General features: G+C 30.2%; 2 protein-coding genes across 2 annotated transcripts in view; both read right to left on the bottom strand.

The window, feature by feature from the left end:
* The window catches only part of LOC145242750 (protocadherin Fat 4-like), a 140014-nt gene that overhangs the window by 54795 nt on the left and 67719 nt on the right, over positions 1-17500 (bottom strand). The gene's annotated exons all lie outside the window — the stretch shown is intronic.
* LOC145242942 (protocadherin beta-2-like) overlaps positions 6533-17500 on the bottom strand; it is a 14290-nt gene continuing 3322 nt past the window's right edge. The window contains exons 2-4 of the mRNA XM_080106052.1: positions 12196-14610; positions 7221-7344; positions 6533-6819 (exon numbers count right to left, since the gene is read on the bottom strand). Of these exons, the coding sequence (XP_079962178.1) occupies positions 6668-6819; positions 7221-7344; positions 12196-14586 (2667 nt within the window). The 5' untranslated portion in view covers positions 14587-14610 and the 3' untranslated portion in view covers positions 6533-6667. The remainder of the gene's footprint in view (positions 6820-7220; positions 7345-12195; positions 14611-17500) is intronic.

Below are 17500 nucleotides of genomic sequence, written 5' to 3'. Positions count from 1 at the left end.
TTTGCGGTTTTTGAAAACATGACAAGTGCGGACTTTCTTTTTGGAGGCAATCTCTCTCTCTCATTATATATATATATATATAAATATATATATATATATATATATATATATATATATATATATATATATATATATATATTAATTGATTATTAAGTTCAGGTATATTGTTAACATGAACTTAAAACAATATTTTTTCAGAAGTGCTCAATACATATGTGGCATGTTTAATAAATAAAATGATATAAACATTGTCAGAAGTCTACACATGTTGAAACATTAATCAATCCACATCGACTTCTTACAATGTTAATATAATTATATATATATATATATATATATATATATATATATATATATATATATATATATATACACTAGCAGGTAAACCTGACATTCTCTGGTATTGGATTAGGATCAACAAATGTTCCACACTTCCAGTACTTTTATTGTCATATAGGTGAAATCTTGCATTTTCTAATCAAATCGATTGATTGCCTGCTCTAGTCAGGAAACAATCATGGTGCACTGGGAGAAAGATTTACATGCCTCCTCACAGTCCACAATATGTTATAGTCTACATTGCTCCGTCAAGAACCTATGGTTGATTTTATAAAATTATTTTCATTTTAACGGCTTGAATTAAAGTTTAAAATGCAAAAGTTCTTGACTCAATTGTGCTTTAAACAGAAACATTTATTTCTAATGTGTTCCTGTCTAGTGAACTTCTGCTTGTGTGGGGATAAAACTTCTTAAATGCACTTGTGATATTAGCTGAATTAGAGTGTCAACTTTTGTCAATAAGATTTTTTTGATTATCGATTTTTGATACGTATCAAGGACATTTCAATAGAAAATCTATTTAAGAACACTTCCAAACACATAAAGTACATACGTTTGAAATTTTAAAAGAAAATGGCCCACCCGTTTTAAAGCCCATAGAGAAAAAACACACACACACAAAGTGCTTTATATATATATATATATATATATATATATATATATATATATTGGTTTCCTAGATGTAAATCCAATGAAACCCACTTGATTATTAGAGTGCTCAATGCAGGACAGAGCTGGTATATAGTCAGTTTATTAATATTATTATTGTACAGGGTGGGACAGAGCAACTTGCTTATTTGAAATATTAATTAAAACAATTTAAGCAAGGTGCTCTACTCCACCCTGTATAATAAACAGCCTATATATATATATATATATATATGTATGTATATATATATTTGTTGAAAGATCAGGGTGAAAAATCATCTTGTTTCTTTTTTCATTTATAAACATCAAAATGAAAATGGCTAAAGAGCATCCTATTTGTATTAAAATTATATAAAATCTTTATCATTAAAGGCCATCTTAAAGGCTCTATCATAAAGTGCGTTGGAGTTACTTCCCTTGCACTAATTGTGTCTTATTTTCATTAGAAATAAATAAAATATTTATACATATATTAAAATCAAGTTACTTTTTGCCATTTAAATTCAGTCGCCATAGGATGATAATTTTACAATAAATTAAGATAAATTTAAAAATTGATCTATTAACGAATATGACTCGGAATTCATAGGTGTGTATATATATATATATATATATATATATATATATATAGTAACTTTCAAAACTAAGGGACAAAATTTTAGAACCTAATCTTTGTTAGAAATAACAACTGTGAAACCTTGAAATTTTGATAACTGGTAGTCATTATCATTCATAATAATATACTAAAATTTGAATCATTTGCAAAGGATAGAAAAAGAATTATAACATTTATTTATTTTCAAAATAGGAACGTCCAAAAGTATTTATACTAACCTTTCTATCAAACCACGCTGAATCTTTTCATTTTAATCAAAGCTGCCTGTGTTACTTGGCTGTTTGTAAGTAACTATTTTGTACTTCCACCTAACAATTTAATGAACAAAAAGATATCGTCAAACTTGAATTTAACTTGAAAATACTAGTCGAATAATATAATCCTTAAAAAGGGACTTTTTACGTTCAACAACGGTATCGATTAATTTAACCAGAAGTTTGTTTACATTTTGAAATGAACAATAGGTAGAAATTTAATTCCACTATTATTTCAAATGTAAGAATGTGATTATAATTTAATTTTAATTAACAACATATTTAACAAGTAAAAAATAAAGCAGGATGAAGTTTTAAAATTATTATATGTGTTTTATTTTATGATTTAAAAATAAAAACATTGCAAAGTAAAATTTTAGGTACTAATATATTTTTGGTACCGTGCTGAAATAATAATTTTATTATTTTAAAAACCATTCTTAACATGGGGAATAGAGGGTGTTTTGTATCTATTCTTTGCTTCCACCTTACAATTGAATAAAAAATTACAATTGAATAAAAACAGATATCATGAAAACTTGAATTGCATATAAAAACACTATTTACAAATAGCGTGGCACCAAAAATGCATACGCACATTTTAGGACCATTCTTGAAGGAGATATTGTTTTTAAAAGAGACCCCCCCCCCCACTAATATTTTTTGGAAAATATTTTTAGTTAATTACTGTTTTTTAAAAAAGGTAAAATCGATTTCTAAGTGTTCTTTTTCTACCTAGCTGGCTAAGTTATTAGTGGTTCAACATATTTTAAAGTGTTTATAATCGTTTTTTATAATGAGAAAATTTAGAAATATTTAAAATCTTAAAAAGTGTAACAAAATGCGAATTATATTTTATTAGTGCACATCTGATTGAGTGTAAATAAAATATTTTTTTCTAATTCTAGTATCTTCGTTTTTAAAGTTTAATATTAATAATTTTTGGTAAAATAATTTTTCTGGTAAACATTTTGTTGAATATTTTTCTGTTGAGGAAAAAATCTTTTTTTCAAGAAAATATATATGTGTGTGTGTTGTTTGTATGTGTCGTTGTAAGTTAACTTCCACTATAATTGTGATAAATGTAGTGTGTTTTCTATCTTTTAGAATAGATAAAGTATTCACATATTAATATAAGTTTCAACAAATAATTTGATTGATATTTTATTAAGAAAAAAACATTTTTTACTAAGCTAGAACAAAATACTTAAAGAAATAGTTAAGATATTTTATAATTGCTTTTATTATCTTTCAAATGTAAAAACAAAACAAACAAAATATAGATCAAATTATGTATTTAAAGATGTAGTGGTATTTGGATACTTCTTTATATCAGATTAAAAATTTAATTAGACAATAGACAATTTTTAAAATTAATTTGGTTTCATCCATTTGATTTTTATGGTTTATTTTAAATTATTTAAAAATTATTTCAATTTATTTACTTTTATTTCATAGATTTGAAATTCTTCAAAGTTTGTAACATTTGTGAAATAAATTTCACTATAGTTAAAGATTGTATTCAGCATAATGTCATCACCAAATTTCTTTTAATATATTACTTAGGAAAATTTGGAATGTGGTCTTTTACAGTCATACTAGAAAATTAACCCCGCCCTGACAATAAAAGATCTGTATAAACTCTGATATAAATATTCTCTCAAAATATCTAAGTAAATTTATAAGAAATTATTTATAAATGTTTAAAATGCTTTCCAAATGAAATAGAAATTCTATAATGAAATAGAAATTTTATAATGAAAATCGACATCTCATAAAATAAACTGGTTGGTTGTTGTAGATGTGTGTAATGGCGTCTACATTCAAAGTAAGTAGAAAATGTATAAAATGTGTCCACTATATTGATTTAATATCCTTTGAAAACTTATATTTTAATGAATGGAAGTATATGTTATCAGTACTTTTAGTATCAAAAGCTTTTTATTTTTCACAAAATCATTTTCTTACAAGATTTAAGAAAGTCCACCATGTTTGGAAAAGAGAATGGGTGTATCAGATTTAAAATAAATTAATACAAGACGTTTTGGAGAAAAACAAATAAATTAAAAAAAAAAAAGTTCTTACCTTTGTTGGAATTCCTAATATATTTATTATTAAGCTGTATTGTCCAGTGATAAACCAATCAATATAAAGTCTAATAAGTGGGATGAAACTTAAAAGTAACCGTGAAAAAGTAGTAGTAGTCCTAAGAAGTATGTAATGTGTGTAATGGCTGTATGCACTAAAGGAAGAAGAATGTTGTAATGTTTAATGTAATGTAATAGAAGACCCACAATACCACTACCTTCCCCATGTTCTTATACTATGTTTAAATTGAAATTTATTTTTTTAAATTTATCTATACAATATTTTTAAATTGTTTTAATTTTTTAAATAAACAATATAAATGTCACATTTTTTGTTTCTTTTTCAATTTTAATATTTTGTGCCTTTGTTCCCAGAATGCAATATTCTTTTGAATATATTATTCGTCCTTTATAATCTACATTCTTCTCTCTCTCTCTCTTTCACTTATTAGATTGTCTCTTTTTATTTGAATAAAAATATAAATAATTGTGAAATTATCTTGTTGTATCATGGAGTATATTGAAATGTCTGTAATTATCTGTTAAGAATTATTCGTATCTTTGATCTCTAATAAAAAAAAATATTAAAGAAATAGGAATATATCCAACCAATATTTGATGAATTGCACAAGTCATGGAAAATATCCAATTTATGTATGAGTTCTGTCAGTCTTGATAGGCTAATTTGAGATATGTGGATAATGATCGTCTCAAATATGTTTAGGTGAAATTTGTGCAGCACAAAGAACTTAATTTGCTGGAACCTCCTCTCACTTCAAAATAAGTCATTTTTTTTAATTCATTCATTTGTTAAATAATTTTCTTACATTTTTTTGAAAGAGGGTGATGAGAAAAGTTTCATTAATTTTTTAATTAAAATAATTCTTGTATTTCTCCTATTTTTAATTAAAAGGATTTTCTTTTGAATTTATATTTCCTCTTAAATTCATTCTTTTTTTATTAAAAATCTTATATACACAGTGCAGATGATATTTATTCACAAGATTACTGTCTAATAAAATAAAATAACAGTAATTTCATTTTTTGAGATTTATTCATCAAACTTAGGTGAGTTTATCATCATAATTTGTTCTATCAATTTCACTTGATGAATTCACTTTTGACTTTGATTACAGCCTTGAAGTGACCTAAAAATAGTCCACAGGCTTTCGTCAAGGTCTTCCAATGCTCCAAACTGGATCTGTTTGCGTCTCATTCCACCAGGCAACACAAAAAAAGAAAAGTTGCAATCAACTGAGTTTAGAGGTCAGATATCAGGTATAGTGTGGGTGACAAAATTCTCTGACATCCAGACCTGTCACATGTATCACCTATCTGCAGTAGCTGATCGATCCAGGATTTGGTGTTTCTCCTGAGGCCCCAAAGAAAGAAATGGAATGGTATGATATTACTTTCAATATTGATAACACTGAAGACCATACTTGTTGCTGGAAACTTTGTCAGGTCAAGTCTAGTTATATCTTTGGATGAAGCAGCATAATTCCTATTGTTCTGGGAACTGATCATCTGGTCTTTGCAGAAGTTTTTCTTGTTGGAGAAGAACCACAGCATGTACAGCTTTAATGGATTTTCAACTTTTTGATCAGCTTTTTTGCATACTTTACATGCTTTTCTTGCATTGCCTTTCACAAAAATTGTCTTTTTCTCATCTTGCATAAAACATAGTGGATGTACTCATACACCACCAGTCTAATTTTACAACTTTCTTACAATGACAGGCAGTAACTTGCTAGGTTCATTTTTAATGATCTCAAGAACTCTAATATTCTATTGGCATCAGATTGTCGATCGTGCATTTTTCTTACTGATGTCACCACATAATCAAATCCTGAATCTTTCAGTTCCTTTCTGACCTTTTCTATCATCCTCTTACTTACACTGGGGAAGTCTGAAATCTTATTTGTCCTAATACACATTCTAAGAACACTGTATCTCTGTTATAAATATGAAGTTTCAAAATTCTAACAAAAAATGAAAATACATGCAATTTTTTTACAGAGACAAGCCTGATAAAAGTTTTTTAAAAATATGTATAAAATTAACAATTGTGAATAAATATTGTTTGCACCCACTGTATCTTGTGTTTACTGATTTAGTTTGCATCTTAATTATTGATTATCAGTACATGGCATTTTCTATTTATAATCCATAGTTTTTATTCGTAAATGTTTAAATGAGTTGATAAATAAAATTACATTGATTTTTGCAAAGTTTATTGAAAAGGTTATTTTTTAATATATCTGTTTTACTATTTTATTATCTCAAATATAAATATTAAGTTTTATTAAATATTTGTTTCTATAATAATATTCTGTTTGTGAACATAACTTTTGTCTAAATGAATTTGTTGTCTTCTTTTTAAATATTAATATAGCTCATAGAAAATGACTAGTGTGTTATAATTTTATAAAAGAAGTCTTATATCCATAATCTTTCTGTAATGGGGATATGAAAATACATTGATAAAGTGGAATGTTTCAAAAATATGTTATTGAATTTCTCTAACAATGGTCAGAGCATTGAATAAGTATTTTTTATTGATAGAGTACATAGGGATGTGTATAAAATATTAATTTTGTATTCATATTGCAACAGCATTTAATGCCGGAAATTGTTTTAGTGAATATCTACATGGAAGAAATATAATATAGTGAATGTGTGTATGTATTGTTTGGTATGAAAGTATATTTGTGTGATGATAATTAGTTCTTTTGTGGTACTGGAGGCAAAGGTCTTGTGTTTGAAGTCTGTTCATTGTTCATTTCTATAAGATTCCTCGATTGTGGATAAGGAGCAGAAATATCACTTTTGTTTACATGTCCTGTTTGAACTGATGATTTTCTAGAAGACAAATCTGAAAAATAAAATGTTCTTTTGTTATAAATCAATCACACAAATTTTATGAATAGATTTTAGAATTTATTTTTCATTCCTATACTTATTTTTCTGTTATTTAATTTTACTTATAATATCTATAAATCTATGAATTATGAATAAAGGATTTTGAATGATTAAGTAACAATATTGAATGTATATCACTAAGCTGCTTTTCTTTAGATTACTCATTAAAATCTGAAAAGAAGGATTCATTAGTATTATTTTTCTCATGATATATTCGTTGGCTATTAATATGCAATACATTATAATGACACATGCAAAATAGAAAAAGAAAAAGGTTATGCAATTCATGATAGAAATAAGGGTCTTAATATTTTTTTTAAATTCCTGAATTTAACTTCATCTTTGTTAAATTACCTGCTCTTTGTTGGTCATTTGGTGCACTTTCTTCCCTCCAGCTCAAGTCTGCTTCTGATTGGGAAGGTACAGCAGATCTCCAGGTGAAATAATCTGGTGGAATCGATACATTTTGTGTATACATCTACTCAGAGACAAAAATTAACAAATAAGGTGTAAAACATAAAATGATGATTACCAAAAATCAACATCTAAAACATCCTAATATCCACAAATTTGTTTTTACTTTATTTAAACATTTCTCATATCAATCACAGAAACAATTGAAACTATTGTAAAATTGTATGAAAATGAAATTATTTAAAACTCAGAAGAATTTGAAACTTCAGATGATTGAATGTCTTGCAAAATTATCTTTATTATTTACAATCAACCCTGATCTTGAAGGATGAAATTCAATGCAAAGTTCTCACCTTTATTGCTACAGGGACAAAATTTTGGAAAATAGTCTCTTAATACTTTTTATAGATACTAGGAATTTCAAACTAGATTTTTTATTTAATTGTTAGAAATCCCATTGTCCATAAGCTAAGAATTTAATAAATCATTATTAATTGTTTTATAGAATGGGTCAGATAGTTTCAAGTACTTATCTAAAGGTTTTTCATCCACTGGGCCATATATCGTATAAATTTTATTAAGTTGAATGTAAGTTACAATTTTTCATTTAAAGAATGCAATTTTACTAATATGGTTTTGAAATTACTGACAGATTTGATTTAATCCAAAGCAGAATAGCATATTCATGCATTATTAACCTCCATCATCCTATATTGGTTTGATGTTATTTAATAATGAAATTAAGATGAAAAATGAATTAAAATATTTTGTTTGAATTAATTTATTAAAATAAATATGGATATATTTTCTCAGTGTTTGAAACAATATATAGGCAACTTTGCTTTCTACTAGCAAAACATCTCCTTTCAGATACGAGTACTCATTTTCGTGTAAAGTAAATGTAGAAATTACCTAATTGAAAATAAAGAGCACAGTTACTAAGTGTACAAAACTTTGATTCATGTGAAGTAATACTCTGCTAATAATAAATGAGACTAGATAGAAGCATATCAATAGAATATTGGAAACTTAGTTTGCTATACGTATTCATATATTTGTTGAAAACAAAAAATAGAAACTTATTCATTATTTCAGAATCCCCGCCCCTTAAATGTAGCTTTCTTGCTTAAAAATGACTAGTTTATGTGATTGATAAAAAACTTGTGAAAATAGTAAAAGAGTAATATAAGGATATTTTTATATATACATATGGGAGAGGAACATAATATGCGGTTATTATTTTGAATTGTTTTACTAAACAGGGGAAGAAACTCTGGTCTAAGTACCTTACTTCTGGATATGTCTTAAATCATTCTACTTCATATAAATAGAAAAGAAGCTTGCCTTTTTTCTGTTGTTCTTAGTATCTGTTCTGCAGATGCTGCACTTAAAATAATTTGTACCAGTCAATGGAGGGGAAACCCTCTATACTGGGACAATTATTATTTTTGGTAACCAGAGTGCCCCCTTTTTGCCTACTTTTAGGGGAGCTGGTTTTTACCCCACATTAAAAACGGCCTTGTGCCTAATTTGCTTTGGTGGGGAAGCAAATAAATACATTAAATCATTCTACTTCAGCTAATCACTGAAAATAGGGTTTGTAGAATAAGAGTGATGTACATGTACAAGCACCTAGCATGGCTATCTGTACATTCATCCATACTAAATGTAAAGTAGAAAGTACACTGTGGAAATATTTTCAGCAGCCATGTAACACTCACTTCCTTTCTATTAGTTCTCACATTTCATGAGTGATGTTTCTGATAAAGGGGGAGAATTGCTGTTATTTGAGTTCACAATCTAATGGAGGATTATTTCTTAATTTTCTTACAGTTGCTTTTTCACAGCCTAGATGTTACTACTTTTTCTCTACTAATTTTCATGAAACTGTAATTTTTTTTTTTTTTTTTTTTTTTTTTACACGGTGGTCACCACTTATCAAGGCCAGGAAGCCACTCAGGGATAAGGGTTATTGCAAGTACCGTACGTTAGTGTGGAGATTTAATGAAGTGTTTATTTAAGAGGGCAGTTCATTAGGAATTTGTTAACGTTGGACTTGAAGACATCCAAGTTGTAGTCCGGTGGGAAGCAGGCAGACGGAACAGAGTTCCACAGGCGTGCAGTTCTAAGAAAGAAGCTTTGTTCATGGAATCTATGTTTTGATTTAGGCACAGATAAAAAGTGGGGGAAATTTTTCACAGTGGATTCAGCTAGACGTGTTTTTCGTGAAAGATTGGCGAGAGGGGACCAGAGATTGGAGTTCAGACGAGCACCGCCATGGAAATAACGATAAAACAAGGATAGGCTCGCAACATCTCTTCTGTGGGAGAGAGGTTGCAGGGTAGAGAAAAGGGCATTCCCCACTAAGCCACAAAGTCTATTTTGTACTCTGTCAAGGCAGGATAGGCTGTTTTTAGCAGCTCCTGCCCAGATATGGCAGCAGTATTCCATCCTTGGACGTACTTGGCTTTTATATAGGTAGAGAATTGCATCAGTAGTGAGATATCTTCTGGAGCGGTAGAAGGATCCCACCATCTTTCCAGCGACCTTGGCAACAGACTTGATGCACGTGTTCCATTTCAGATCAGGAGTAAAGGACAAACCCAGAAGCTTGTCAAAACACGGGGCTTCTCCTAGACAAGAGCCATCCATTTCAATTGATGCCAGATGGGGATCAGAGCGTTGATGATGTAAAGATAGGAGTTTGGTTTTAGATGCATTAAAGGTAACCAGCCACGTCTTCCCCCACTGAACCACTCGCTCGAGATCAGAGGAGAGAGAATCAGAGAGAGCTTTGTCATTTACAGCCTTTGATGTGTTGCCGTAGATGGTCATGTCATCAGCATAGATGTCAATGAATGATTTAAGTATGTGTTTAGGAATGGTCATTGATGTAGATCAGGAAGAGAGTTGGGCCCAGGATTGACCCTTGAGGGACTCCAGCATTAATACTGCAGGCCTCTGATTTTTGTCCATCGACCACTACTCTTATGAGCCTATCGGAGAGAAATGATTTAATGATTGAGAAAACATTTCCAGTTATACCATTGCTGGAAATCTTGAGAAGTAGGCCCTTATGCCATACCTTGTTGAAGGCCTTTGATATGTCAAGAGCAATTGCCCTAGAAATGAAGCCTTTGTCAAGAGATTCACTAATCCTGTGAAATATAACCGTTAGCACATCTGTGGTAGATCTTGCAGTATGGAAACCATATTGTGTGTCACTAAGAAGGTTGTTTCTGCTGTGGTGGTTGACTATTTCTCTATTTAATATGGATTCCAGCAACTTACTCATGACACAAAGGAGACTTATTGGTCTGTACTGAGATGGAGATGACTTATCATCTGAATTCTTAAATACAGGGCATACTGATGAGGTTTTCCAGGGAGTCAGACAGCACTTCTCCTTAAGGCAACGCTTAAACAGTTTCGTAAGTATGGGAGCAAGTTGAAGCTTTTTTAACACTATAATTGGGATGCCGTCAGGGCCAGTTGCTTTATTGGAATCAAGGTTCTTGATTAGCTTGGCGACTTCATGCACAGATATTTGTATGTTACCTAGCGTGTTCTGTGTTATAGGAGGAAATATAGGGAGTTGATGGCCATCGTCGCACAGGGTAGAATTAGCTGCAAAGTTCTTGGCAAATAATTTGGCCTTGTCTGATGCTGATGAGATGACCTCTGGTCCATTGATAATGGTTGGGATAGAACGCACACTTCTGTTCAGGATCCTATTTGTTATTTGCCAAAACTGGTGGGAACCAAACCGCTGATCAGCTACTTTAGATTTAACAGACTAGGCATATAGCTCTCTTGCATTTTTTATTACTCTTTTACAGTGGTTGCTGGCGTTCCTGAAAGCAGCTTTAGTCTCAGTGCATCTATTACGTTGGTAGTTATGGAAAAAGTGATTTCTGTGCGCGATAGCAGCAGCACATTCTGGGGAGAACCATGGCTGGCTGTTAGGTTTTTGTTGGAATTTTTTAGATGGTATGAATTGGTCTATGCCTACAATTATCCATTCGGTCGGATCTGATACTATAGAGGACACATCCTTTTTAAACATGGAATGCAGAGGTAAATCAGATATGAATGTACAAAAGCTATCCCAGTCAGCGATGGAGTATTAGTATACAGTACAGTGGAGGGGTACGTCTGGGGACTTATTACATTTCATTTTTATCTTAACTGATACGACGGAGTGGTCGGAGGATCCTAGAGGAGAATGAATGGAACATGAACATAGCTATGGGGAAGTTGAGAGAAAAAGGTCTAGGAGGCTTGCATATTGACCAGTAGTATCGGACACACGGGTGGGTTCGCGCACAATCTGAGTGAGATCATAAGCAATGGCAAAATCATAACAAAACCTGCCCTCATCGTCTGTCTTATTTGAATGGGTCAGATATTCCACGTTATGGACGTTGAAGGCACCACAGATGTGGATGCTAGCCCCCTCCCCCATGAAACATCTACAGCTAGAACTTGTTTAGCTATGACCATTACAAAGAATATCTAGGTAAAACTGCTAGCTACAACATCATCGAAGTAAAATCCAGTGTCAAAAGACATTTGGCGAACAGTCCTCTTAACTAATCAAATTATGTCCTTTTCACCCATCTTTTTAATCCTTACATAGTGGTGTTCATCATTCAATCTCTTTTGGCTTCGGTAAATAGTGAATTGCTGTAAACTAATGGTTTCTAATTGAGAAATCTAATTGGAACAGCTTTATTCTAAACATATTTAACATTGAAAAAACAAAATCAGAAACAGATGCACAAAAAAAGAAAGAATTGTCATTCTTTAGTTCTATTTTCTATTGTATGAACAAACTTTGTAAAATATTTATCAGATAAAAAAATTTTAGTAACCATTCATACCAAACAAAAAAAATGACATAACTATTACTTACTTGTGATGGAATATCAGTTGATGGATGTGTTTTCTGTGGAAGTGTGCCCACAGAAGTAAGATGCCTTCTGGATGTTGCCAAAGGAGTGTTTGTAGATGGTGCTTGATTTATTGGTAATGGCTGAGCAGGATGAGGCCAAGTGTTTCCTGGGTAAGAAGGTGCAATAAGTTGTCTCTGTTCACCAACATATCTATTGGAAGGATCAAGTGCTTGGGCATAGGCCACATTTGACTGACCATTACATCGAATGATGCAGATTGATAATGAAGCTGTAATGAAGACAGCTATTGTGACTGCTATGACTGTAATAATAATGACGAGATTAAGATGCACCTTCTCTTCAGTGTGAAGCTGAACAACATTTAACATTTCTGATGTGTTGTTGCTGATAGTGAGTGTTAAAAAGAGAGTAGTTGTTGCTGATAGAACTGGCCTACCACTATCCTTGACGAGAATGTCAAGCTGATAGGAGCCAGCATTTTGTTGGCTGAGTTGTCTATTGAAAGCCAAGTAACCAGTGTACTGGTTGATGGTGAACATCTGTTTGTCATTGCCTCTGATTATTTGATATTTTAGAAATGCATTCTCTTGACTATCAATGTCGGCTGCCTTTATCTGTGTGATGTTCTTGTTTCTGGCATCAGGGTAATATGTGACATGTAGATTGTAAGGTTTAACACTGGGAAATGTAAAATATGGAGCATTATCATTTTTATCAGTGACCTCAACAATCACATTGACTGTGTTATTGAGAGATGGTGTTCCATTGTCTTTCACAAACACCTTGAAGTGATAAGTATGTTGAAACTCATGATCAAGAGACATAATTGCTGATAGTAATCCATTTGTGGTTATTTTGAAAGGTAAGAAGTGTTTGTTGTTATTGGTGATGAGAGAATATGTGAGTTTTCCTCCATCTCCCAAGTCTGGATCAGTGGAATTGATGTAGCCAAGAGTAATTCTCGAGTTTTGATTCTCATCAATGAAGAATTTAAATGTGTCTTTTGTAAATTGTGGCCTTACATCATTGATGTCCATCACTTGAATGGAGAATTTGCTGTTACTATGAAGAGGAGGAGAGCCTTTATCTTGACAACTGATCACAACATCATGGTGCTCTTCTTTCTCTCTATCAAGAGGATTTTTCAGTGTCACTTCATATTTCTTTGTACCTAAATTCTGAAGCTGAAATTTATCATGATGAAGATGACAAGTGACATCTCCATTTTGCCCTTCATTATTGTCTATTACTTTAACATAAGCAATGAAACTGCCGATTTTGTTGCCTTCAGAAATTTGAACTTTGTTGTCATCCGATTCACTCACAAAATTGACATCAATAGTTGGAGCATTGTTAACTTGACTTATCACATTTATATAAACAATTGCCAAAGAACTAAGTGGTGGAATTCCCCCATCCTCAGCTTTTACATATAATTTATGTATTATTTCTTCAGCTGAGTTAAACTTTTTCTTCAAAAAGATCTGTCCTGTTGTTTCTATTAATTCAAAGAAATTTTTCGCTTTTTCTGATGTTTGATGACTCCAATGATATGAAACTCTTCCATTTTCTCCTGAATCCAAATCAGTTGCTGATAAAATAGCAATTGGTGTGACTTTACTTTCTTCATTCTTTATTGAAATGTTGTACATTTTCTCAGAAAATATTGGAAAATTATCATTAACATCATTGACTGAGATGTGAACATTTAATATACTTTGTTGTGGAGGATTTCCTGCATCTTTAGCCATAACTTGTACAACATAAGAATCTTTTGTTTCTCTGTCTAATCTCTCTTTTAATTTTATTCCAACTTGTGATATTCCTTCAACATTTGAAACAATATATAATGAAAATGGTTCATTTTTCATCATTTTAAGCTCATAACTAATCTTTGAATTTAGAAATCCAATGTCTTTATCATTAGCATTTGGTATTATTCTTTTGGTTCCTATGCCAACATCTTCCAAAAATTCAATATTGATTTGTTTATCTTTGAACTCAGGTTTGTGATCATTAATATCTTTTATAATGACTTTAATTTCTAAAATCCTCATTGAAGAAGTTCCTTTACGAACAGCTACATCAATGAGTTGAAAACATTGTTCATTACGTTTACACATTGCTTCTGCATCCAATGTGATTGTTGCATAAAGTTTGCCTGTTTTCTTTGATACTCTGAAATATTGAGAACTTCCTGCCTTATTTTTTAATTGACTGAATGTGATAAGATTCTTGTCTTTGTGGGGAATATTCTCCTTTACTTTTGAATCGGTGGCAATGTCTCCAATATAGGTACCCGGATTGTTCCCTTCCTCCACAGTGTAAGTCAAGTCTACACTGATACAAAAGGGCAGAACAGACAAAAACATAAGAGTCCATATCAACATTTTGCTTTTATTTAATTTTACCACCTGAAGTAAGAAAGGAAATATATATTATAATTATGTTTTGTGTATATATTTTGTATTCAAATGTTTATATTAAAAGAAGCCCAATATCTTAATAAGTTATTGCTATGCTTACGTAAATATTTATTTCCTGTATTTATTTGTTTACATTATCATAAGCTAGCAGCAACTGAATAATCATGCTACATATTCATAAAATTTTGAAAACCTCAAATCATTTCAGAAAGGTTGAATTCATAAACTTTAGTTAATCTTCAAAGAATTTAACAATAGGCAATTTTGACAAACAGCTGTATCATTCCAGTTGCTTTTCAACTGTACACAATAATTAATATTAATTTAATTTTTTTATTTTCCAAATACTTGATGTTTTAAATTTATGAAAATAATATATAAGTAAAAATCACTTTAACAAAACAGAATACACATATCACCTTTTTTTTTTTTATTGCTGATAGGTGTATTCTATCTGTGTAGTCTGTAAGTAATAAAATAATGTTCTTTTTGATGTTTCAGACTTAGCAAAATGTGAATTATTGATATTTTGTTTAGTAATAACAATAAATTGGGAATTAGTTCAAAATAACATATTTGTATAATAAAATTATCAGAACAAATATTGTTTGTTAGTATTTACATTTAAATGTAACTTTATAAAGTCACATTTTTATTAAAATAAGTTAATGACCAAAAACGAGTAGAAGAAGAATTGGAGGTCATCTCGTAGTCTGAATTGGAAATCATGATCTTTTTTTTCATTGGTTTCATTTGTATTCGTCAAACGGAAAATCGTTTATGATAAATACATTTAAAAAAATTTTCAATTGCATTGATGAGAAAAACAAATAAAACAATATTAATGATAATCACTTTATATAAAATACCAAATTGAAAATACTTTAGAATAATTTAAACAAAGATGAAATGTGAGGTTATTGTTAATCTGAAAAATTAACATGTTTATAAATAAATATGAAGGTGTAAACTTAATTTCATTTCAATAATTAATGCTAAGTAAATATTTAATATGTCATTTTTAGATATTTTAATTTGCTGATTATGTCGTATGTGATTTTTGTTGGGTTTTATTTAGAAGAAAAGTTAAAAACTCCCCATTAAGTGATTTGATACACAAGGAATAGTTCAATGAATAAGAAAACAACTTTGTCATGAACAGTGTTTACTATTTATCTTGAATGTGTACATTACTGATATTTCATTTTCTCATATATTATTATACATAACCAACTGCTTATGTTAACTATTTAAAATAATATTGTAATCAATCATAGGTAAAAACAAATTATTGTCTGGGTAGTTGATTGGGTATCCATACTCGTAATTACATAAGACTTTGAAATTTAATTTCTTTTAAAATTTATTTTCATTCTTAAAACGATTATATGTAGTCATTTATTTTCATGTAAGAAGGCAAAAATTATCTTAATTTAATAATTTAATAAACTGGTTTATTATATGATGAAGAGCTAATATGGCAAAAGACTACCAAAATTTATAGTCAAAATTGCTGGTTAGCATTTGTTTTTTACTTTTTATTTAAATTTCTCCTCCTTGCAACCTCTATCTCACAGAAGAGATGTTGCGAGTTTGTCTCTGATGTATCGTTATTTTCATGGAAAGTGTTCAACTGAGCTTCAATCTATGGTCCCCCCTCGCCAAACTTTCACAAGAAACACTCGTCTAGCTGTAAACACTATCAATAATTTCCCCCACTCTTTATCTGTGCCTAAACCTAAACGTAGATTCCATGAACAAAGCTTCTTTCTTAGAACTGCACGCCTGTGGAATTGTCTTCCGTTTTCCTGCTTTCCGGCTGACTACAATATGGTTGTCTTCAAGTCTAAAGTAAATAAGTTCTTGATGAGCCGTTCCATATAAGTTATTAAATTTACCAAATTTTCATTACTAATGATTACTATATTGACCAACTTCTACTGTACACTCTTTAACCCTTATCCTTGAGTGGCCTCTGGGCCTTGATAATGTGGTGATGCCTTTGTAAAAAAAAAAAAAAAAAAAAAAAAAAAAATTAATTTTTCAATTTTGGTTTTAGATATGATGTCACATCCTTTAATTTCACAAAAATACTAAAATGCAAACACTTAAATTTGTAAATGCATTAGTTATTTTGATAAAAACTTCCTACCACAATATTGAATATCTTAGAACAATTACTAATTTCTTTCCTGTCAAACTTTTCTCCATCTCATAATAGAAGAATCAGAATACTATGCTCTACTTGAATCTTCCGGTAGAGGGGTTTCAATTTTTAAGTTTATTTTTTAAATTTCTTTTTTAATTGATGAATGTATAATTTTAATTCATTAATTTGGCTAAGATTCATATGATTATTTGAGATATTTTAAACTAAACATAACATCTCAGATGATTGCTAAATTCTATTTAAAATATCCAAGGTCAGGTTGAATTAGATGAAACTTATTTTACACTTATCAAATGTGAACAAAAATCAACACCCTTTATACTCAGCTTTAAAGTACTGTGTTTTTAATTTGCTTGAACAACTCTCTGAAGGCGTATAGGTATCTATCATTAATATGAGGAAAATCAATATTGATTATTTGAGATGGGCTGTTCATTATAAGTACGTTGGAGTTACTTCCCTTGCACTCGATCGCATAGTGAATAGTTATATTGCATAAGAAAATTAAGTAAACCATGACAACATTTAATTGTCTCTTAATCTCAATAAATAAATGTGAAAGATCATTTCACGCAATAACGGTAAAGCCAAATTGCCCTATTTAAAGTTAATTTGATTTTACATAATTTTTTATATACTTCTTACGTATGTGTGATATCAGTTGCAAGGTTAACTAATTTACATATTGGTTTGGAAAAAGATGTTTTA

This window comes from Euprymna scolopes, chromosome 21 (genome assembly GCF_053919585.1).
Source record: "Euprymna scolopes isolate OS-2025 chromosome 21, ASM5391958v1, whole genome shotgun sequence".
NCBI lineage: Eukaryota > Metazoa > Mollusca > Cephalopoda > Sepiida > Sepiolidae > Euprymna > Euprymna scolopes.
This window is presented reverse-complemented; position numbering and strand designations above follow the sequence as displayed.